The sequence below is a fragment of the Thermobia domestica genome, chromosome 6 (genome assembly GCF_964235325.1).
Source record: "Thermobia domestica chromosome 6, izTheDome1.hap1.1, whole genome shotgun sequence".
Classification (NCBI taxonomy): Eukaryota; Metazoa; Arthropoda; class Insecta; order Zygentoma; family Lepismatidae; genus Thermobia; species Thermobia domestica.
The window spans coordinates 18184722-18210476 of NC_137459.1; the positions used below are offsets into that span (position 1 = coordinate 18184722).

Consider the following 25755-nt stretch of genomic DNA (forward strand, 5'->3'; position numbering starts at 1 on the left):
ACGTGCCTCACTACGAACCTTCGACTGCATATTCACAGTACTTCATATTCCGAACTTCATTATTGGGCACCATCCGTATGTGGCGGTTATGCAACCACACACAGCAGGTATACAAGTGTCCACCATTTTGTATCCGTTTGAGTTATCGTCTTGGTACAAGGAAGTACTGTTAACAGGTGAGGAAGTCGTCCATTCATACCCCTTTCGAGCCATCTTCACTCGGCAGATTATCCGGGAATCCCTATGCTCCTTTGGGGAATCCCTTCCGCAGGCATTGCAAGATTATGAAACATGCATGTTTAACAAGAGCAGGTATGACTTCGTTGGTGAGTTTTTAAACCGCACCCTCTACGTTGAATAGTTTCTGAAATATACGCATTTGAAGATTCATTTCCCACGGTTTCGGCGCCTTATATCTTCGACACAACGCGTTTCCGGACCCATGTTTACTGAGCTTTTTTGTTTCTTCGTATGAGAGGATTTACCCCCCGAAGTTTGTCGGTAGAATTTTTTGACACCCTATAATATATATACACGATATACGATGTATACGACGACCATCACATGTAGGGAGATGGATAAATATACACACCACCATAAAGATATAGCACGAGAAAAATGACGAAAAAATTTTGTCGTTCCAAAAGTGTTTAATTGCAGCTGTATACAATAGTACATAAATAATGTGCATTCCATGGCATCAAGTCTCCTCAAGAATCCACAAGAGCAGGGACTCTCTAAGATGTCACAGGTACGTGTTCCTGCCCTGTACTATTGTGTACTGTTGCAGTTGACAGTAAAACACGTTTCAAACGAAAAAGACTATATATAAACTTTTTGCATCATTTTATTTGGCGAGGTTCTTTTTAGTTTATTCCTTCCTTTTCTGGGGCTGCGTGCTTTTGCTGATGGGAATGGTTTTCATGGATCGCGTCGGTCTCACACTGATTCTTAGGTGAGGGCGTTCCTATGGCATTGCCAGGTGAGTAGCGCAAATTCTCGCAAGAGGTCCAGTGTGAACTTGCGGTGTTCACACACTTTTCTATTCATAACTGTACATTAAAATCTCTCTCTTATGGAGAAAAATACTTTGAAAACATGCTCAAGCTCACCCCCTCCTAAAAGCCCAAACCAGGTGAGAGTGAGACAAAAACAGTCTTCAAGTAAAGAACGTGGAAAAGAAATATCGCGATTCTTGTAATCCGATATCTTGTAATTAAGGACGTAGACGGTGATAGTACCAATATCCAAGCTAAACATCCGAGTTCTATCCTTTTCTTATTAATAAAGTGATTACAACGCCGGACAGATAAAATATACTAATGAACGGCACTTTATTGGTGAAAACTGTCGACGGAAAGGAAACAGCGAATCTCCTCGAATTGACTGCTCTTGGACCAGTGAACGTGTCAATGGAACTCCAGAGTTTACTGGATGTTTTTTGAGGAGCGAAATGTTAGGATCCCCTAAATGTTACCGAGGAGGAGATTAATTGGAGCTGGCTGACCAAGATGTAGACGTAGCTTGCATCAAAAGTAAGAAGTCAGGTGAACTATTTACTACTCAGTCACTGATTTGTACTTGTGTTTGCCTACTATTCCGGAATACGTGAAGGTTGGTTATCATCATCTTAAAGCCTTTATATATATATAATATATTCCAAGTTCCCTGTACTGTTTCAAATGTTAACATTTTGAGCGCACCAGCATGTCATGTAATGTGGGTGCTGCTATTTGTGCTAATCGTGGGCAGGGTAGCGATGGTACGGAAGCCTGTACAGGAACCAAACCTCTGTGAGTCAACTGCAAGAGATATCATTCTGCTTATCAAGGGACTGTCCAATCTTTCAAGGAAAGAAACGTGTCCGTGAACTGATGATTGTTGAAGATTTCCGTAGTACATGTCAAGCGTCGCCTCAAAGACAACATTCTAGCTTCTCTCTTTGCCTCGTGTGCATTTGTAGGCTCTACTTCACGGAAAACATTCGCAACTCAGACATTCTACGTTTCTACCTAGACGGACCATGTTCCCGATACACATGTCCCGACTCCAAAACCCCACGTGTTTTAGTTAGTGATCTTGCACGCACTCCCACTTGTCACAATTCTTAACCCCGCTTTTCAGATTGAACTTCGACAGTGTGTTTTGTCGGAAGGCCAAGGCCAATTTTTTTGAGATTATGGTATACATTGGCAGCCAGTAACCACAAGTATGGTCCTATATACCTTTCGAATAAATAAATAAATAAGGTAAATAGTACAAAAAATGAATGCATTTCGAAGTTGAATGGAAAACAAGTTTTAATGAAATCTTCAGTAAAATACAACATAAATTTCTGAAAATTCAAAAATAAATCTGATATTTTAAAATTTGGCAACACTGAAACTCGATGATGCAATTACCATTTAATTAGACAGTGTAAGTATTACTTCGAAAGGAATGTGAATATAAATTTGAATTATTCAACCAGATTTATGTTTAAATTCAGCTTCTTAATTGTAAAATTCTTACTCTTTCGTAGATAGGCAAAAGAGAACAGTTCCAATTCGTAGTAGTCTCTTACAATCTTTATAATTAAGGTAGTCCCTTAATCTGTCTAAGTACGATCAATGATTTAAATTTTAATTTAAGGTTGTTCTCGAAAACGAAGTACATTCCTACTAGTTCTACCAAGTTCTACAACTACATAAACTATTTTGTCTCAGCACTTACTAACTTCAAATAACGAGAATCCAGAGACAGAGAAGAATTTTATCCCAATCGCTGATTTCTTCACTGCACTGGAGTATGATTGATCAGTTCCGTCAACAATCAATACAGTGCGCCGCTAAGATGTTAAGCTTGATTTTAGGGATCAATTTTACCTGAGCGGTTACTACATTAACTCAAAAACTTGAATTTTCATAATTAGTAAATGAGAAGAATATTAATATTAATTTAAATATACTTAATTATAGCAATTTAGCTCTGAAGAAACTATTTAGACTCAAACTTTACTTTGTTTTCCGCAGATCGTTACTATTTAAAGAATATTAGTAGAAAAAAAAAAAACGTGAAACTAACAGTTGTTTCCAAGAGTACCTGAAAGGGCATCGGTTTGCGAACACTTGCTTTCATATCATCCGTAGAAGACTTGGTTTGCAGAAAACTGCATTTTGATGTGTATGGATACCTGCGTTTTTGAGTGCGGGAACTTACCGAAACTCAGCAAATGTAGGATAATGAATTTGGTAAAGATCATAGTTTCTCAGTTTGCTGCAAGTGAACTGTCAGCAATGGCAGAATACATATGATAATGGTATGTTAATGGATGATTCCAGTGGTTGGTTTTCTTGAGGCCCTCCCGATTTTTTCCACTGTGTTCTATCGGTTCACTTACTTATCATCTATCACTTAGTTAGCAGACAGAACATGACCGTGAAAGGTTAGTGATTTCTTTCAGAGTAACTAGCTGAACCTGCGCTCTCTACACAGCGCATCATTCACATATGAGCATAAATCTCCTTGTTATTCCTCACATCTGTACATGTCCCTTTACAGACACAAGTGGAAGACGTCTTGATAAAAATCAGCAACATGTACCGTAAAGGGGAGATTTTTTTTTCGATTAGTTTTTCAATATCTCGCACCATTTGCAAGATTTAAGCCTACTTCTGGTCGGAGTTTTTAATTCATGTATGATCACTGTTTTCTTTCTTCTTGCATGCAGTATGTAATAAGCAAATACATTGGACACACAATTAATTATAATGTAGATGATATATGGTGTTCATTGGGCAAAACATTCCAAACAATAAAGATTCTTCTTAGACTGAAGAAATGGTTATCCTTCGTTTTTCATTGTCATTTAGCCATGAAACAAACGCCTGACATGCAACTCCTGTGTACAATTATTTGGTGTTGGAATGTATAATGCGTAGGATATGATGCTTTACTTTTTTTTTTTTTTTTTTTTTTTTTTTTTTTTTTTTTAATTTCAACACTGCCAGTGTACCCGTAAAAATGTAATAAAGAAATAATGGACAGGTTTTTTAAATATTCAATTAGAATCTACGCAAAATTTGCAATCGATTAGTGAAAATGTCACCTTTCTAAAGCCTGCAGTTTCAGAAATCTCATTGTTGAAAGGATTGGCTACAAACATATAAAGCCCACAAAAGTATAGTATAAAAGAACTCCAAAGATGGCAGCACAATTCATTTGCATTGATTTTGGAGAAGGCTTCAATAATTTTAGAAAATAAACTTAATGAAAAAAGATATATTTAATAAATAATTTATTTAAATTATACATACTTTAAAATATTTGTGTTCTTTTAAACGTGAAATCACAAGACCCGTAAATTAAAGGTTTGAAATCAAAAGTTAAGAGGTTGGAGCTCAGGCAATTTTATTTTATTTTATTGTAACATCTTAATAGATCGTTTCGGTTTCTTCAAAATTACGTGCGTCGTTACAAGTTATTAAAGTGCAAGGGATTTACATTGACAGCGAGTTCAAACCTCAATTATATTTAAACTGGTCGCACGAAAAGATTGCAAAATTGCATTCTGAGACCTGAAATTTCATTTTTATGAGTTGTATCCTGTGCAGTACTGTAGCTGTAGTTCCATTGTTTACCAGCTAGTATCCTATTCTACAGTGAATTTTTGAATTTTAGATGTTCGGGAGTTCAGCCACGTTCACCCATGGCAGTGACAAATGCTGTATCTTGGCGATCAGAGGGAATAAAGTACAGGAAGAACGAAGTGTTTCTGGAGGTCATAGAATCTGTGAATCTCCTGGTAAGAATCGATTAAGAAAGGTTATGGTTGAACGTTTTGTTATGTTTGATTTTATTATTATTATTATTATTATTATTATCGTCACGAATTCTGTCGAGGAATTTGAAGCTTAAAATATATAAAACGATAATCGTGCCTGTTGTTCTGTATGGTTGCGAAACATGGTCGCTTACTCTGAGGGAAGAACATAGACTGAAAGTATTTGAGAACAGGATCCTGAGAAGAATATTCGGACCCAAGAGGAACGAGAATGGGGAATGGCGGAAGCTTCATAACGAGGAACTACATAGTTTATACGGTTTACCCAACAGTGTTAGGGTCGTCAAGTCTAGGAGGCTTAGGTGGGCAGGTCATGTAGCTAGAATGGAAGAAAGTAGAAACGCTTTCAAAGTCTTGACTGGTAGACCCATAGGAAAACGACCATTAGGAAGACCTAGGCGCAGATGGGAGGATAATATTAAGATGGATCTCGCAGAGATAGGAATACAAAGTAGAAACTGGATGCAATTAGCTAAGGATAGAAGTCAGTGGAGAGCTTTTGTGAACGCGGCACTGAACCTCCGGGTTCCATAGGCCATAGAGTTAGTTAGTTAGTTATTATTATTATTATACTATGGTTTCTTGGAGACGAAAGATTTGTAGAGGATCGTATAAAAATCAGTGATTCTGAAAGTTCAAGAGAGAAAGGAAGTCAAAAGATTGCTTATGACAGTACATAGATAAAGTTGGTTGTGTAATAATGGAACTAATTATACATTGAATACTGGTAGAATGAAAACATTAAACAGGATTGCGAAGGAGACATAATTAAAGATGAAACAATCTATTACATTCACTCTTGGTATTGGATACACGTGTTGAAAATGATTTTTTCTCTTATTTATTGAGATAAACTGATAGCTCAAACTTGTGTATTAACTTGAAAATGTCTTAAAATATTTATGCAGTAGCTCAAATAAAAATTCTTTGATTAGCTTTCGTCTTTCTTCTCTATTTATTAACCAAGCTTTGTTTAGCTCTTAGTTTTTGTTTTTTTTCATTAGTGGACCAATATCTTTTTAAGTGCAGCGGGTCAGAGAAAATGGGTGGTCTGGGACTTGGAAATCAGGGAAAGGTCAGGAAAAAAAGATAAAAAAATAAAAAAAAATATAAGAACACTGTGTATAGTATGTTATTTGTATAATCTATACCTGTTTGACGTTCTCAACTGTAGTGTGTGGTAAGCGATTCACCTGCATTTTATTTATTTATCTTTTTTTTTTTTTCTATTTTTTAGACAAATGTTGAATCTAAAAGGACCACAAGGGCAGACATCGAGGACCACTTACGGTACGCGGAACATAATTTGATAAATACTAGATTCAGGTTCAGCACCCCACAAAACCCCTACCTAAACCACCCCTGTTACGATTGTTCCTTACTCACCTTTTACCGAACTTGCCTTACGTTATCCGCCTATCTTGGCCTACCTGAAAGCCTTTTACCGATTTTATTCAACCTATGTCCTATACACTTCCCTTGTATCTCACAGGAAGTGCATTTTCCATCCTTAGACGTCTCGATCTAATAATGATGATTCCTTTATAGTCTGCACTTCACCGTTCCTGAAATTCTCCTCAACACTTTCTTCTTGCATGCTAATGGCCAACTTCCTTATCCTTGACTTTAAGATAGAATTATAGTTTTATAGAGTTTTAAGTTCTTAATTATCTTTTACAGGCTTTGTATAGGTAATAGCATTTATTGCCAGTAATCTATTTTAATTAATCTAACTTTTCTTGTTTTCACTACTTTATTGAAGCTAGCGTTAGCAAAGCTGCTTTCATTCGACTCGATTCTTCATTTGTGTATGTGTCCGTCCGTCTGTTGCACGATAAACTCGCAAACTTGCCCGATTTTAACGAAACGTACTATGTGCCTTCCTTCAAACATGCAGAAATAATCCTATTCTTTGAAATTCCAATCCACGAAGAATAAAGTGTCAAAGGGGGTAAAATCAACCCCATGTTGGAAGTTTTCACATTTGGATAGAAAGATAATTTTTCAGGATAATCTACGCGCAAATTATTCGATGTCGACAAAACGTATTGTACAGTTTTTAGGGGATTCCGATGACCTTCATAGCTTGGAGTTAAATCTGCCAGAATTGAAAAAGTGAATCCCTCCCCCGAGATTTAAGAAGTGTGAGCCACGAAAATTTTATTTTTGAAAGGTCTTTGGTTTTGATGCAATATGCCGAAAATTTTATTGAGGCATCTGAATCATACCCTCTGAATGAACCTAACATCAAGGAAGAGCAGAGAATGGATTAGCCTCCCCTCCTCCTCCATTTCTTTAAAAAGTTTTTGGATAAGTTTCGTGAAAATTTTTCGATTCTCTTAGAATATGTGAATATTTTTCTTTGAGGATTTTTCATAGTCCTCAGTGCTTGGAATTAAAAATTGTCAGAAGTATTTCCAGGATCGGTAGAAATAGGTTAAAAAACATTTCAGTTCCGTTCTCATACTACATTCTGTTTAGTTCCGTAAGTTTTCTGCTTACACGTGTCCTATACTTCCCTGCGATTATTATTATTTTCATTTTTTTTTTTTTTTCTCCCTTCAGTTCATAGAGGCTTTTCCAGGTTTCATTCACGTCCCTTTTAGTCCATTATGAAGTTCAAACTTATTACGAAGGAAATATTCGCTCATCAGATTTTCCAGTGTTCATAATTTCCACTGCCGAAAGCCTTTGTCGTATCTTCGCAGTCATACAGTTATAATCTATCCACTTATACGAACATACATTTATAGGAATTCAGAATACTCACAAATGTCATACCACTGAAAATTGTGCATTTTTTAAGTGATTAATCTCTGATTGTTTTCAGGCCAATGAAGATGGAAATGTCATTTGGAGTCAGATAGTTGGTGCTATAAAGATGCGTGTGTATTTGTCTGGGATGCCAGAATTGAGACTAAGTCTAAACGATAAAGTATTGTTTGAAAGCACAGGTCGTGGTAAATCCAAATCTGTTGAACTGGAAGACGTGAAATTCCATCAGTGTGTTAGATTATCCAGGTAAATACTTCTTGTAAACGCTGTTCTTAAAATTATTATTATTATTATTATTTATTTATTTATTTATTTAACAATTACCAGATACAGCTCTGAGGCCATTTTATACTGGATATATAACAATAACAACAACAATGGAAAGGATTTGGGAAGGTATCGGCCAGGGCCTGTTTTAGTAGGTACCATCCCGGCATTTGCCTGGTAGGATTGAGGGAAACCCTGGAAAACCTCAATCAGGATGGTCGGCAGCGGGAATCGAACCCGCGACCTCCCGAATGCGAAGCCAACGCTCTACCACTTGAGCTAATTATTATTATTATTATTATTATTATTATTATTATTATTATTATTATTATTATTATTATTATTATTATTATTATTATGTTAATCTGAACGATTCTCAGCTTTCTTTCTGTTCATTTTTTTTATTTCCTCAGTTTTTGTCTCTAGCTCTATGAAGGTGTTCGTAAAAAACAGTACTTTGTTTTCTTTTGTGATTGTTTCTAATATTTTCTTATAATTAATTTTGTGTATATACCGATTGTGTTATTTGAGAGAAATACTTACTTTTGATATAAAATTAACAAGAAGTATGATGAATTACAAGTAAAGGAAGAAATGTACTTCTGTTCAACAGATTTGTTAAAATGCATTGTTGTAATTCTTTTCACAGGTTTGAAAATGATCGAACTATATCTTTCATACCTCCTGATGGAGAGTTTGAATTAATGTCTTATCGACTAAATACACATGTAAGTTCTTATTTCTGTTTTCCATAATTATTAGCATTTACTTATTGTATCATTGCTCTACTTTTTTTTTTTTTTTCAGTCGTGTAATCCGGACTTATATGTACAGTCTAATTTGAAAACGTAATCTTTATTGAAGATAAGCGATTAATTCTATAACTCATATCGACTCATCAGTTGAGGGTCTTTTATACTATAAAACTTGCAATTGACTTAACTGTTGTAGCTATAATAAAATCTTGAGAAGGTCCGTTACACTCTTATCACAAGAAGAAAAAAATGACACCATTGATTCTCTATGACTCTAATAAGAAATTAAAGATAAAACTAAAAGTTACTGAATTTTGGGATTATAAAACACAGTAATAAAATCGTAACCGGTAACCATTTTTCACATTCGGAAACTGTATCTACGTGTAAAACTTTGGAGGGTGTTAGCATGTAAGCAATAAGTACAATAGTTTGTTTACTCTATGTGATTTCAACCAGCCTAAAGATATGCCTGAAATTAGTAATGCTAAGGTGTTAAAGAAAACCAACAATAAAACGCAAAATGTAGTCCTTAATTTTTATTTTATTTTATTTTTTATTTTTTTTTATTTTTTTATTTTTTTTTTTTTTAATGTAACAAAAGCAAAGAGTTACAAAGTTGCTATGATTATGTTCTTTCTGTGACGTAAGTCTTCAATTGCAGTTTTGAATCTTATGTTTGTTTCCGGTCTCTTCATTAGTTATAGTCTCACGTAATTTCCTATATTCTTCTGTTCCTTCCCTTTCATTGTCTCTGAAAGATAATAAATTCAGGCATGATAAATGTTTTATGAAGTTCAAAATGTACGTAATTAAATGCGAGTCTATTGTTAGAGGTCTGCGCGAATACGAAAAATCGCATCCGTGCTCGTCCATAATAGCCCTATCCGCAGATACTCAGGATGGCCCGGTTCTTTAGTCTAGAAATATGGAAGCTCTAGTCACTGCTGGTATGCCCGTATACATAACCTTGTTATATAAGCATTTTTTAAATAATTTCGTGAAGAATAACCTTATCATACCCTTTGTTTTATCGCAATAAATGCACAATAGTCATATATTTTCGGATGAAAAATTCATATTATACTTAAAAAGTGCACAAATACTCAGTGGCGCAAATTACTTGAACATGTATGGTATTTGTTTATGGTTAAAAGCTTAAATAATAATTATTATTATAGCCACAGAGAAGATTCCATTATTACCTCCTTAAATTTAATTAAGCATAAGAAACTATCGTATAATGGAAGGAATTTGTATGTGACTGAGTGTTTACTTTTCTTTTTCCTCAGGTGAAACCTCTTATTTGGATTGAATCTGTAATAGAGCGCCATGCTCACAGTAGAGTTGAATACATGATTAAAGCGAAGTCACAGTTTGAGAGAAGGTCAACAGCAAACAATGTAGAGATAGTGATTCCAGTTCCTGCAGACGCTGACTTGCCGAAATTCAAAACAACAATAGGAAGTGTGAAATATGCTCCTGAACAGAATGCCATCATATGGACTATTGAGTCATTTCCCGTGAGTATTCGTGATAGTGGTTATTTTACATTAATTTATTAAAATTTTATTATAATAGCAAATTGAGAAGCTTCTATCATCAGTAAACACTTTGTTTTCATATAGGAGTTACTGAGTTCAGTTGAATCGTCACGTGGAAAGTCCAAGTACTCCAATTTTCCGGAGCAAAAGAAAAATTGTGCTTTCTTTGAAGGTGATAGCGATTAGTTTTTCAGAGAGCGATGGAGTAGTGCAATTTAGAGAATGTAAAATCACGCTCAGCAATTCCAACTTATCATTCTACTTACAGATTTGTATAATTTCTCAATGTTATTTTACTTCCGAGCCTTCGACTCTCCCCTGGAGTCTTGTTTACGGAGCATAACAAGAATTTTAGGAAACTTAAAAATAGATCAAAAGATTGCGATCTTTCCTAATAGTAAGTTTTTGGATCAGGAGCCAAAATTTTTGAACGACCACTAAATCGAGTTTTCGATTTTGTACGGAATAAGTAAGCACACTGAGTTAAGTGATAGTTTGGGTTTGGCTACACTATATGTAGCTCCCCAGACATAAGGCCTACAAGAAAATGTTTATTGAAACATATTGGATCTGTGGATCCAAAAACAGGAAGAAGAAAAATAAAAACATCAGGGAATAAAATGGAACGGACTTGCTAAGAGAAGAGCTCTGCTGGAAAACATGGTATCAAGTATACCGGTTAAACATCAAATAGTGATGATGTAAACTGCAATATGGCAGAGTCGATTTGTGTGCTCTTTTGTTGTTTGGTGGTAGATTACTAGCTTGTGCTATTATTATCGTTGTTATGCTAATGCTGTGAGAATTTTGTAATTACATATTTTGGTTGGTATTTTCTGTCTGCCAGGTTTTTGGAAGCAATCCAGTGGAAAATATTGATAGCCTATTCTTTTGCAAAATGTCAATATATCCAGTGCTTTCGAGCGTACTAATACATTCCGGTAACCCGGAACGTCCCAGAGCTCCGAATGGCTTCCAACACCATTATCCAAATGGCTCCATGTTTGACTGTTGGTTGTGAGTAGTCCAAGTAGAATTCTTAAAGGGGTTGTCCAGACCAGTCTGCGTCCCCTGGATGAAAATTGAGAAAATATTGCATTATTTCATGCCTTCTGTTTTAACGAGAGGCTGTAGTAATGTCTTCACAAATCTGACTCTACAAAAAAAATACCTATATACCTCATTCTGTCTCTCCCGATCGCGCACTATGACAACAGTTCACATGAACGGGTTGATATGTTAATGTACCTCATGTCCAAAATTATTGTCGCATGTCTATAAATATGTTGTACGGATATAATTTGACAACGAATTCGCTCGGTATTTCTTATAATGTTAGTATGTGTATAATCGACAGACTTGTATGTGGCAAATTTCATGTCAAAAGAACAGTAAAACGAAAATAAAACTTTCTTGTCCATTTAGCAACATTTTGTTACTCATTCTAGTTTTCGTATTTATAATTCTTTTCCTATGAACTTACCACAAATACTTATTTCCCGATTATATACATAGTATCATAATTAAAAGTACCCTGCAAAATTATCAAATTATATTCTTAAAAGAAGACAGTTATAAATATGCGACAATCATTTTGGACATGAGTGTACATGTCAAATTAATATAGCTTAGAATATGTTTAATGAGTATATTTTGTTCTTATTAGGTACACTAATTACTACAATAACACGATCGTCCTACTTCTTGCTATACCGGTACACTCCTCCGACTGACTGGTCGGATTATTCTGGTAACTTAGAGTATATCCAACTGAAATACAATAGCATTAACTCAGTTACTTTTTTCTTTCTTTTTTACATAGAAATTCTAACAAACATTAAGTAATCAAAATTCTTACAAGATTACAATATGGACTCATCAGAGAATATTATCTAGCGCGAAAAGTTAACATCATGACGCACTATGTTTTTGCCCATTGTTTTCGCTCAGCAATATTGGTTGTTGTGGTAAGCAAGAGTTTACGTCTTGCAGCTCTTCCATGATAGTGTGATTCAGATATCTGACAACTGTAATCTGGCTCTGATGTTCTGCAGCCTTGCACTTGGGATTTTTTCCCACACATTTTGACAGTGACCGTTGATCAGAGCGTGGACTCACACTTTCTTCATGATGCCTTTTAAAGTGGGTAATAACCTGATTGATGGTGGACAATATAATCTGAAGGTTTCGGTAAGTTTGTCTTCGATTTGGTCGCATTGTCCCACTATCCGGCCATGTTACAAATCACTCAACTCTTTGGATCGCGTTTCTGTTGTGGATCCTTCGCTCTATCCACAGCTGGAATAATAAACAAATTGCAGTCATTAATGACCTTCAAATGATTACATTTCATTGTATTACAAGGTGTCTTTTTTACTTACGTCTTTGTATTGTAGTATTTTAAGGGACGATACTGTATATGTTACGCACTTATTGTTCTAATACCATGTTGCAGGGAGGAAAGGAGTATTTGATGCGAGCTCATTTTGGATTACCCAGTGTTGAAGGTGAAGATACAGAAGGGAAGCCTCCGATCCAAGTTAGATTTGAAATTCCATACTTCACTATGTCAGGCATCCAGGTAAGGAAAGAAGTGGATAACCAAAATTAATATTGGTTTCAGCGTTTCCAGTTTACTTCAATTAGATGTCTTCGGTTTATTATTGTGTGTTTCGTTCAGATTTTATTTTTTAAGTTACTTGTTTACACTAGACTCACGCTAATCCGTCCATTCCTCGCAAAGAGGAGTGCTTGACTATTGAGAGTGTGTGAAATTTAGTTGAGTGCATGCCTGATATTTGTAGTGCCGCCTGACTTGTACTTTTATATAACAACACTCAAATCTAATATTATAGTAAAACCATTTAACCTTGGTTACCTAACTGCAATACAGGTAACTTGAATATGTATTACTCTAACAAGGGAGGAGAGGGAGATTATATATCGAAGTGGAAGATGGTTTATACACCAATCTAAAGCACTAATGACTCCTATTATGAAACTGTAATAAAAAATTTCCGAATGCATATATTGTGCGAGTTATATGAATATACAGGGTGTCTAGAAAATTCGTTTCCACCCCTAGAAATCGCAAACGGTGAAACAGATCCAAAACAGGAAAACACGTGTTCAATCATTTTAAAACTACAACGTATCAAAGCAATAAGTATCGTCTCAGAGCCAGCCGCAGGGTTCCAGGCGGGTTCCAACTCAAAAATTTCCAATGGTAATGGGGTCAAGTAGCATATCGTTGGAAAGCTATTGGGAAATGAAAGAAGACGGAACAAGTCACAACTTTCTAAAATTACCCTGTGCAAAATGGCGGCCGGTCAAAATTTCGGCAAACACGTCATTGTAAAGTCTATGGCCACCCCCATAAATCTGAAACGGCGAGACAGCTGTCAATACAGGAAAACAAGTATGTTATTTCGAAAGTACAGTGATTGAAACTTAAAATTTGTCCCTGGGTCCTCCGCAGAGTTTTAAGACGGGGTTCTACTGAAAATTTTCAAATGGCAAGGGGAGTCGAGCAGCATATCATTTTTACCAATATGGTTTCATAAAAGTTTGATTGAAAACTGGTGTACATCGTCATTTCAATTCTTCGAGCTAATTTGCTTTCCACTTTGCAATCGGCACTTGTCATTGTGAGACACTTGCACGTATTCACTGTTCCTGGTGTAAGAAAATGTTTTATTTGAATTGTTTTACACTTGATAATCCAGACAACGAGACGGAATACCGCTGTTGTAAATTATGAAATCTTTGAGTATAGAACTGACTAGTTAAAGTACAGGGTGTTTCAAAACAACACCGGCAAAGTTTGGGAGGTGATTCCTGACATCAAGATGAAACGAAAAGTATAGACCAACATGGGTTCACAAATGCTTCCTTTCTTACTTTCCCTAACGATTACCTGTATTGCACTACGAGAGACATTCGTAGCAGCCGGGCAGCTGAGTGGCAGATTAAGTCATCGTGTGAAGCACGCACGAGTTCTTTAAGGGGCGTGGCTTCCTATGAACACAGAAACAACTGTTATGTAACAGCTGGTGGCTCGGAACAAACAACTGTTTCAGTGCCCAGAGCGAACGGAGAATAAACGATGCTTGAAGATTTTTGAATCAATAAGTTTCGCTACCTGCAGCATACACGTCCTTATGACGCTCTGTGGAGGTCCCATGTTCACTCTTTCCTTACGCAAGTTAACGATATAACTGAACTGCCACAAGCAGGTAGAATGTTGGATATACCCACACCAACAACTGGCCGTCGCCTTATCTCCATTCGCACTCAACTCACGATGTGACAGCTAATTGAACACAGACGTTCACAAAAAGCAACAGAACTTTCTTGATTATCTTTGTAGTACTTTCGTCTACAAAATAAAAGTTTTTCTCTGTTCCTCTCCTCATGAAGGTCCGAAAAAATTCTACAGGGAGAAAAAGTTATCCGTGCCAGGGATGAAAATGTTCTTTTTCAAAGGTGCATACATTTTTGTCAGGGGAAAATCCGTTGCATTGCCCCGTCAATACGCACACTGGGAAAAGTAAATGCTTTAACTCATTTCAGTAACAATTTAGTAGCATCTACGTACCCTTAGAAAAAAAAATATTCAAATTATTCATTTCCTTGGTATTTGGGAAATTGACGAATACAAACGGCAGTCAGTTAGGAACTCTCTAAAGTATGATTTCTCGTAAAGAAAGATAAACGGGAATCTATAAAAATGAAAGTGACTATGTGACTTAACTCTTGAACCACTCGACTGATCTCGATCAAATTTTCAACATAGACGAGGTTTGGGCCTGGAGTGTTTATTATTATTTCACTTTGACGATGCAACTTAGGGGTGGGAGAAATATTTAAAAATTATAGTAAATGACCGATATTAGTGCCGAATGCATAGTTTTCTGGGTCGCTGAGATGACAGTGACATTTCCGACGCCGTTTAAATCCAAATTCAGCCTCACAATGGGGAGGGGGGATATATGATCGAAAATGACCGATATCAGAGCGTTTCAGTAATAGTAAAAGGTGTCTGACTAACGGAACATATTAATTATTTTCCTTATTTTAACCCAGCAAAGCGGCTAATTGACGCTAGGGAATCAAAATCAGAAACTAAACTAAGAATAGCGGAAAAACTTCTTTAAAAATAAATAGAAGCACCCAGTGGGATTTGGACATGTTCAAATGTTCTAAACCCCAACCGAAACAAAGAATGAAACACATGACGGCTGTCAAACTGTCCTTCAGTTGTGTTGATAGCGAGGGAACTCATTAAAATCGTCTTTTTTACTGTTTTCTTTGGGTTAAACGCATATATATATATATATATATATATATATATAATATATATATATATGTGTGTGTGCTTTAAATAACAGTTTTCTGCATTTGCCAAGATTCTATTTTGTTCTGAAGCTTACATTGCATTAAGTAATGGAATAGGACTTGAATATTTCGAACAGAAAACAGCAAGGGATGTCGGGAAGGCTTCATTACCTATTTTTTTCTTACGACTTCCCCTTCTATTACCTTATTTTTTCTTACGACTTCACCTTCTATTACTTGGGGTGCGTTCTTGCCAAAGTCTCAATTTTAAGGGACTTAGAAAAATTCAGGCACGCAATTATATTTTGGAGGAGTGTACAAAAGTTAAGTTCAGAAAAGAACTCCGTTGGAGATTACACTTGTTCAAGATTAATACATTATCATATTTCTGATTCTAAATTCTCACTTTACAGAATATTAATTATACACAATACACAAATAATGGTATATTCCCTTTGTTTTATCGACTTTGTACTTGAAACTTACACACATGTTAAGGATACGTTATATATTGTTCAGACGCTGCAGAAATATATTTCGTTTCAGGAAAGTCGCCTTTAGTTATGATTAATGTATATTAAGCAATCTATATTGATGATGCCCAACACACTTTCGCTACTATAGTCAAGTATAATTCATTCTATTTTTGTCTTTCAGGTTCGTTATTTGAAAAAGAGTGGATATCAAGTACTACCATGGGTGAGGTACATAACACAGAATGGGGACTATCAACTTAGAACAAATTAGTGCATTTTGAACCCCGTATCTTAAACAATCATACTGTTAATTCTTTCAATGTTAATTTTAAGTCGTTGAACTCTTTCTATTTTGTGTTAATAAATTGAAGAAAAAAAACGTTGAATTTGTGACAATTGAAGGGTATGGAAACGCGCAGTACAATTTGTATGTTGGTATTTTCATTGTACTGTTGGAGTTTGTTTTTTTTATTGTACGAAAGTTATAGTTTGGGTCCAATACGTTTGTGAATTAATGTATGTGAGTTGTATGATATACGTCAACAATGACAACTGTGAGAGATTGTTGGATGATGACAAATGCAATTATAGACCATAAAAATATAGGGGTAACTTCTTATTTAATTGATAATAACTGTAAATTCTGTTTTATACATATATTTATATTTTTAAAAAAACTTGTGGAAACTTTTTGTTCTAAATTAGAAATAAGTCTTGTCATTTTCATAGAGTAACCTGCATTTTTTTTAAGCTACAAAGTCGTAATATACACATATATGTATAACGTATAACTTGCTTCGCGCAAGGACTGGAGATTTGAAAGAAATAATCACACGATCTATACAGTTTTGCAGCTGATTCTAAAAGTTACCTAGATCTGGTGTTGGTTTTCTGTTATTACCTATTTCTGCAAGATTGAGATGGGGGGTTTGTATTTAAAATAAGCATTTTATGAAACCACTGATGGTGAGGTAAATTTTTAGCTTTATACGGAATAAGTTCATCTAAGTATCTCTTTAATTTTTCGAATTAAGAAATTGGTTTTGTGTTACAATTGTTTCAAACTTGTTGTTCTGTATTGAAAATTCTTGAAGATCTAAAATATGATAATTTTAATTTCAATGATAAAATTATAGCAAACCTTAAATTCTCTGTTAAAATCATTTAATGCCTTTTTCAGATTTTAGATAACAAATTATTGAATGTAATTTATCAAATGGCTATAAGAATAAATAGTGAATCTTTGATATCTGTGGTTTCTTTTAATTGCACATTACAGCTGTTCGAGTTTATCATCTTCAGTGAAATTGAAATTATTTTTTTTTTCGTACATAAAATGTCCGAATTGTCAAAACAAATTTTCACTGATGGTGCTAAATATGAGAAGTATCTTCTTAAAAGATTTTTATTTTTTTCAAACATGACAACCTGTCTCAAATGTTTTGTGTATAACGTCTTTCCTTAGCAACGAAGGTGTATGAGAAGTTTAACGTGGGACTGAATTCCAGGTACTCCGATATGAAATGCAACTTAGATCTCCTGCATCGAAAATTAGAACGCTTACAATTTAATCACGGAAGAAACTAACATTGGATACTACCGCGTGTGAAGGGGGCGCGGTGGCTTAGTGGTAGAGCGTTCGCCTCCGGTGCTTGGGGTCCCTGGTTCGATCCCAGCTCGCGTCGTGTGGACACCGTGCTCGTGGGTTTTCCCGGGGTTCTCCCGTTTCCTCCCACTTTCTTCATTTCATTCATCTCTTATCATCACCATCTCCTTTAGCCTAACCGGCATAATCTTGGGACGTAAAACTTAAAGATTTCATTTTTTCACTACCGCGTGCGACGTGAAGCGATGAAGAAATGAAGGAAATGTAGAACTATGAAATAAACAAAGAAAAGATAATAGAATATTATAAATATTAATGGTTGTGTAAGGGTACACGGGGTGGAGATTGAGAAACTTTCCCCACTTTTACTCGCAAAGGTATAGCAGTTAGTCATTCCTGCGTATTGTTTATGTTCGGACATGTGCTGACCTCTAAGGGATTACTGTAAAAGTTACTGGACAGCTAAAGATCTGTTGGTATAACTGCAAGGTAAGATATGATGCATGCGCCTATAGCAATTGTATTCTTTTTAATTAATATTTAAGTTTACGATAGAGCTGCAAATAAGAGGAAAACTAAATTTGATAGAAAAATTAGATAATCCTTCAAAGTCGTAAATATTTTCATCACCTACATTTAACTTTCAATACACACACTTTTAATTAACAACTTATTTCTGTGTCTGCGTTTGAATTATATTAAATGGAAGCAAAGAAAAAAAACTTTAGTATTACGAGAGTGAGTAAAAAATTTAACCAAAGGAGAGGAATGCAGAAGGTGCAGAAATCACATCAACAGAGAAGTAAAGACCAGATAAAACTGGTTAAACATTTGTGCAAGGAAATTGACGAAAATATAGTCAAAGGCAGTACAGAAACGGCATATAGAAAGGTTAGAAAACAGTTCAGTGAGAAAAAGAAACGCCGCTAATAGAAGAGTGCAGATAAGATAGAAGGAACACATTGAAGAACTCTACAAAGGAGACAGAATGAACGAAGAAGAGATAGAGAAGAAAGAAGACGTCGATGAAAATGAATTAAGACCATCAATTTTACTGTGCGAATTTGACAATGCTTTGGAGAAACTGCAACATGGTAAAGCCCCAGGAATGGGCAAAATATTTTGCTTTCCCATGCATCAAAAATACTGTGCAAAATGATCGCACAACGAATCGGCTATCGGAGGACCAGTTTGGATTCAGGAAGAAAAGGGGAACAAGAGAAGCAATACTAAGTCTACGGTTGATCATGGAACAGTAGATCAGAATAAACAAACCAATTGTGAATAGCATTTGTAGATATACAAAAACCTTTTGACAACGTAGATTGGAATATCATGTTCAGTGCGTTGAAGAATCTGAAAGTGGATTACAGAGACAGAAGATTAATATACCAACTCTAAGTAAAGGAGTAAGGCAAGGATGTGGACTTTCCCATCTCCTTGTTAACGTGTATATAGAAGAGGCTATGAAAGAATTCTTTGATAAAAACGAGAAAGGCATACAAGTAAATGGCCATGTTTTCAGCACAATGAGGTTTGCTGATGACACAGCACTGATAGCGGAGAACGAAGAGGACGTGCAGGAAACACTTTCAAACTTGAACAACCCACTGGAAAAAACATGCAAAATGAAGATAAATAAGAAGAAAACCAAAGTGATACGTGCACAACAACAGAGCAGGAAGAGGCAAACGTATGGCTAAATGGAGAGAAAATCGAAGACTTTCCCCTATTTAGGAAATCTAATGTCCTCGGACGGAAGAAGTGAAATACGTAAGTTCCAGAATAGTATAGGGTAAACAAGCATTCAATAAGAAAAGAGGACTGCTAACATCAAGAAATGTGTAGTTGGACGTTCGTAAACGATTTATTAAAACCCTGGTATGGAGCGTGGTGCTTTACGGATCAGAGACGTGGACATTGAGAAAAGCTGAAATGTCCAAGCTACAAGCATTCGAAATGTGATGTTGGCGCAGAATGCTGCGCATATCATGGACCAAAAGGAAAAGGAATAAAGACGTACTAAAGGAAACTAATGAAGGACGACAGATCATGAGGATAATAGGAAAAGGAGAAACAGTATGCTTGGTCATCTTATTCGGCACTCCGATTGGATCACCGTGCTGGTAGAGGGACAGGCAGAAGGAAAACCAGGAAGAGAGAGAACCATCAAAGATAGAATATCTATATGCAGTTACGAAGAAGAAACCTTATCAGAGTTCTCCCAAGGGAGAGAAGAGTTTTAAAATTTCCGTACTTCCCACCAAGGTGAACAAGACCACCTCGAGTTACTTCATTTCCCGTTGTCTTCTCCCCAATTGTATCTAGCTACATACATTGTTCTCAACAGCACGAGTGGTTAGAGCGATCACACCGTGATTCGACCCAAGGAACTTCATGTGGACAAAACCCGTTTTCTCAAAGCACTCCCATTTGCATGGATACGTTTACTCACAAGGCCTACAATCGAAGCAGAGGCTCTGTACCAGAAATATCCATGCTAGTGAGCTGTTGCTTAGAAGGGCTTGATTTTATTCATTAATGTATTAAAGTAACTCACCCAAACACTTCTCTACGTAAAGTCTCTTAATTTTATCAAAGTGCAGTGGATGGCCACTAGATACTAGAATTTTTGGAAGACTACGACCAGATAGGATACGGAAAATAGCACAAGATTCAATGCTAATACAGGGTGGCCCAAAAGTAGCTATACAGTACCGTACTGATCAGCTCATTGCATTTTATATCATTTCTTATTGTTATCCATCAGGTAGACTTAGTTTCTTTATTATTTGTATTAAATGTGTTTTTACTTACACCTTAAGCTCGGAACAGCTGAAGCAAATAAACCCATAAACTAGAATGTTATACTTGATCAATGCAGGGGGTATACCTACTTTTGGGCCTTCCTGTATAGTAAGAAAAAGTTTCCTAATTTTCAGTGAATTGAGAGGTTCAAAGCACAATCAGCTGAAATTGTTCAATCCCAAAGTGAGCTAAAAACTGGAAGTAATTTAGTAAAACGGATGTGAGATAGTACTCTCTTCACCAATAGATGGCTTTAAGTATTAACCGATGAGCTAAAAGTCGACTCTGTTCTTCGGAATCAACAAGATTTTGTATGAAAAGTGACTTGGGGAAGTAGGAATACTCACCGACACAGTGAATGTAGAGAAGTTTGAATACTACTCAAGAGATGAAAGTTTCATTCCGACAAGTCTGATGGTTCCGGAGGTTCAAAGTTGAAATTAAATTTTTAGCCCACTTTGGTTATGATTCCATGTAGTATACACACATACGGGTCACCTAAACTTTCAATGGAGCAAAACTGCCGATGATTATGTATTTGTTTCTTCCAGAGTTTTTCTTCTGATTCTGTTGCGAAGGTTCTATACTGTCTTTAATGGTTGTTAAATGTCAGTTGAACATTTGCTTTGATTGCATGTATATGACCTTTCAAAGAGAGTACTCACCTTCACTCCGCATGCAGAGGTCCAAAGGTGCTAAATTTGCCCAATGTTTTTGAATGTTGCTGTAAATATAAAGCAGAGATGCAAAATAAAAGTGACTGCCTTTCTGACTTCATCACGCCTAAAACACGCGACCAATCCACAGTTAGCGAAAACGCAAAAAGCTGGCCAAAAGTAAAAAAACGAAAGTTAGTAATATAGGAATTTTTTTTAGGTAGTTGGCTAGAGTGACGTTAGAAGGGCCCAAATCCATAAATAGAATAGGGTTTTTACTTTATTCCGACTACCTGAACCACTCTTAAGTAGACCCTTCAGCAGGTCAAATGCGTAGAGAACAATAGAAGAATTGTGACGCGTCCGTTGAAACGGTTGTAACTTTTGAACGCGTTCATAGTTTTTAAATCTGTAAAGTTTTCCTATATCGTACTGGCAAGTAGAATAAGTGTATGAAGTGAAAAATTAATAATAATGATGTAATAATTTATAATTTGAATCGTAAGTCAGACAAAATTTTCACATTGTTTATATATTTTATTAACTTAAAGCGTTGAAAACATTGTGTGCGCCCTCGTGCACCACGTTAATATTTTGTAGAATGGTAGTCTGAATATTAATTAATGCTATCGACAAAAACGTGCCAATTACGAAGCGTGTTGATGTTAATTATTGTTCATTTAATGTTAGTGACAAGCCGTTGCAGTTATCATAACCGAATCAAATACCAATAATTTGTGTCATTTAAGTAATAATACATTTCTAATAAATAAGAACGTAAGTAACAAGTAATTGTTCATCAAAATATGTGAAAAAAGTGAATGTTGTTAAAGATACATTGTGAAAATTACGAAATATGTTGATATTCTTTTTATTCCGCCATTTTGTTTTTTTCAACTTTAGTTGCAGAATCGTAATCAGCAATCTCAACAACCCCTTAATACTAAATTTCATTCAATTTGAATATAGTTATCATATTTTGGCCAGCTTTTTGCGTTTTCGCCCCACTGTGCGATCTTAAAAAAAAAAAAATTCAACATAGATGAGATTCTAACCTGAGATGGTTTCTATCATATCACTTTAACGGTAGAACTTAGGGGAGGGGAAAATCTATAAAAATAAATAAAACTTAATAACTCTTGAACCACCCAACCGATCTCTATCAAATTTTCAACATAGATGACGTTCAGGTTTGGGATAATCTTTATCATTTAACTTTGACGGCGCAACGTAGGGGAGTAGGAGGAGGAGGTGGAGATATATGTAAAAAAAATTAAAATAAAATAAAAATGAAAGTGACTGTCTATGTGACTTTACTCTTGAACAACCTGACCAATCTCGATCAAATTTCCAACCTAGATTAAGTTCGAACATGAGATGATTTTTGTCATATCACTTTGACGACGTAACTTAAAGGAGAGGATAGACATTTACAAATAATCGAAAATGACCGATATTAGTGTCGAATCTATAGTTCATGAGGTCGCTAAGATAAACAGTGACAGTTCTGATGCCATTTAAATCCAAATTAAACCCCGCAAAAATTGTGGGAGGGATATATATATATATATATAGTCAAAATGACCAATATCAGTGTCGAATTTATACTTTTCGGGGTCGCTGAGATGAACAAGTACACTTCCGATGCCGTGACCCGCAACCCGGGAAGGAGAGGGGATATATAAAAGTAATCGAAAATGACCGATATCAAAGAGCGCTTTAGTAATAGTAAAAAGTAAATGACTGACTAACGAAACATATTACTGTTTTTTCTTAATTTAACCCAGCGAAGCGGGTAATTAATGCTAGTATTTTATAAAAATAATAGTGGTTGTAGCGGCTTTAGAAAAGTATTTTGAAAGGGGTTTCCCTTATTAATGTATTTTATATATATATATATATTTATATTTATATTTGGGAGGAGCTTGAAGTTTATTTGTAAAGGTGTAGCTAATATTTCGTTTGTTTTAGAAATTCCGTAATTTCGCAGTGCAGGCTTCAATCTGAAATACACCCTAATCCCTTTCGCAAATCCGTCACTGCTGGTAATTAGTAATAACAATTTAAAAAGAAGCGAAGTCGGCCAGGAGTCTCAGTATACGCACTATCTCTACATTCACAGATGAAATTAAGAAAAACTTTGATCAGAATGGTCAAATGGGGGTTGAATCCCGGACTTCCCGATAGAAGCGGAAAGCTAACCAATCACTCATGTTTATTGTCTAGTTGTGCTTGACTTAAATGTATTGTCTCTCTCTCTCTCTTCCTATGGAACCCGAAGGTTCAATGCCGCGTTCACGAAAGCTCTCCATTGACTTCCATCCTTACCCAATTCGATCCAGTTTCTACTTCGTATTCCAATTTCTGCGAGAGCCATCTTAATATCCTCCCATCTACGCCTAGGTCCTTCCTAATGGGCGTTTTCCGATTGGATTTCCAGTTAAAAACTTTGAAAGCGTTCCTTCTTTCTTCCATTCTCGTTACATGACCTGTCCATCTAAGCCTCCTAGACTTGATGACCCTAACGATGTTGAGTAAACCATATAAATTATGCAGTTCTTCGTTATAAAGTTTCCGCCATACCCTATTCCATTCCTTTTGGGTCCAAATATTCGTCTCAGGATTTTATTCTCAAATACTTTCAGCCTGCGTTCTTCCCTCAGCGTAAGCGACCAGGTTTCACAACAACAGGCATGATTATTGTTTTATACATTTTAAGCTTTAAATTCCTCGACAGAATTCGCGACTACAAAATGTTTTGAACTTGAATAATAACACGAATTTCCAGCTTTCATTTGGCATTTGATTTCTTCGTGGATATGATTTTGGTCTGTTAATATTGAACTAGATATTTGAAAGTAATTTATCCTTTTTGTCGAAAGTATTATTTGATATTTTGAATAGGGTGACCAGATTTGTGTCCTACTTACTGACAAGCGAAAAGTAGGACACATATATAATATTATATGATAGTTTACTGCATCGGCAATACGCAAGTCCTTTTTATTTAACGTTATCCTTTTATTTATATTTAAGGTAATTTAACGTTAACCTTAAGTTAATCATTCATTTTTGTTAAAAAGAGAAATACTGAACAAAAGTATTGAAGGAATTCAACCAACTCTAAATGCTTTGATGAATGACAAAGTGGTTTATTTTTATGAACGTACAGTGAAAATTCGTGTTGGGCTAAATATTTTTTATTATCGATTTTCAGGAGCGTGGTATTATTTTAAGGAATGAGAAAAAAAATAGACTGGCACGAGGGAACTTCTACTTAACTTGGTTAACACCACTGTCATAAGTTGAAAAAGAAACCTTTCCTACCTTACCGATATCTCAACAAGCCCTTCTCATTAAAAACAATGTATTGCAAAACAATGGCTTGTTGATTGTTCTCCTTCCCTAATCTTTTGAGAAGTGTTAAAAAAATAAACACAGCGGTTCATCATTCACAGAAAGAGTGCCTGTGATTCAAAATTTTGTGCATAAAGAATGAAACATTAAATTATTGGAAATAAGTTAACTCAGGACATTTTAAAATAGGACATTTCTCGATTTTCTAGGCGTCTTCGCAATAGGCAGGACTGAAATACTGTACTGTACTGAGAAAATCAGTACATGTGGTCACCGTAATTTTGACGCATCCCTAATTTGTCGTATTACGATCCCGGTGAACTTCTATGTATTTAGTTTTCTCTGAATTTACTTCTAAACCAATGTCGCTCCAAGCATTTAGTAAGGTCTCTGCAATTCTTTCGATTGTTCTCCAATCATCCCCTATCAGATTTACATAATCAGCATACGTTATAACTTGGTGAAATACCATTCAGCTCTAGGCCCTGGTTGCTATTTTCCTTATAGCGTGTTCCAGAAGAAAGTTGAATAATAATGGTGATTGCGCATCTCCTTGTTTCAAGCCATTCTTGACGTGAAAGCTCGTGGACAAAATGTTTCCTACCCGGACTTTACTTTGGGATTCATTTAAACATATCTTGATTAATCTAATTAGTTTTTTTGGTATTTCAAATTCTGCAAGAATGTTGTACAATGCTTCCCTCCTAACCGAGTCGTACGCCTTTCAAAAATGAATAAATAATTGATGTACCGGGGTATTGTATTAGCACTTTTTTTCGAGTATTTGGCGAATGGTAAATATTTGGTTGATAGTTGATCGATTTCGTCTAAATCCGCACTGATAATCTCCAATAATTTCATCTGCGTATGGGGTCAATCTTGCTAATAGAATATTTGAAAGGATTTTATAGGATGTTGACAAGAGAAATACCTCGATAATTAATACAATCAGTTTTGTCGTATTTCTTGCGAATTAGAACAATGATTGATTTTTTCCACTCCTCTTAAATGTATTCCGTTTGAATTCCTCTTGTTAAAAGTTCAGAAACCTTCAGGACTGGGAAAACCGTGATGGTGGTTATATTTTCTAGACCTTTGGAAACCACACGCTCAGATGAACAGACTATTACATATATGATCTTGAACAGAAAATTCGGTACTTTCTCGATTCTAAACAAACTTAAGGAACAGTCAGTGGATTTCAGAATTCGGGACTTCACCGATTTTGCAGGTTCGAAGCACCTAATAGGTGGTAACAAATTATTATGTGATCAGGAAGTTAAAACTGCAAAATTTCAAGAATGTACAGAACCACCCAAAACGAAAATCTTAATTTGCAACCTTTAAGATTA

The 25755-nt window shown here is 35.6% G+C and overlaps 1 protein-coding gene across 4 annotated transcripts in view; it reads left to right on the forward strand.

Moving 5' to 3' along the window:
- The window catches only part of LOC145687860 (uncharacterized), a 103963-nt gene extending 86740 nt beyond the window's left edge, over positions 1 to 17223 (forward strand). For all 4 annotated transcript variants that reach the window (XM_081761351.1, XM_081761352.1, XM_081761353.1 and 1 more), the window contains 6 exons: positions 4660 to 4783; positions 7653 to 7843; positions 8514 to 8592; positions 9912 to 10142; positions 12619 to 12744; positions 16158 to 17223. In XM_081761351.1, coding sequence (XP_081617477.1) covers positions 4660 to 4783; positions 7653 to 7843; positions 8514 to 8592; positions 9912 to 10142; positions 12619 to 12744; positions 16158 to 16247 — 841 coding nt within the window. In that variant the 3' untranslated portion in view covers positions 16248 to 17223. The remainder of the gene's footprint in view (positions 1 to 4659; positions 4784 to 7652; positions 7844 to 8513; positions 8593 to 9911; positions 10143 to 12618; positions 12745 to 16157) is intronic.
- The last annotated feature ends 8532 nt before the right edge of the window (positions 17224 to 25755 follow it).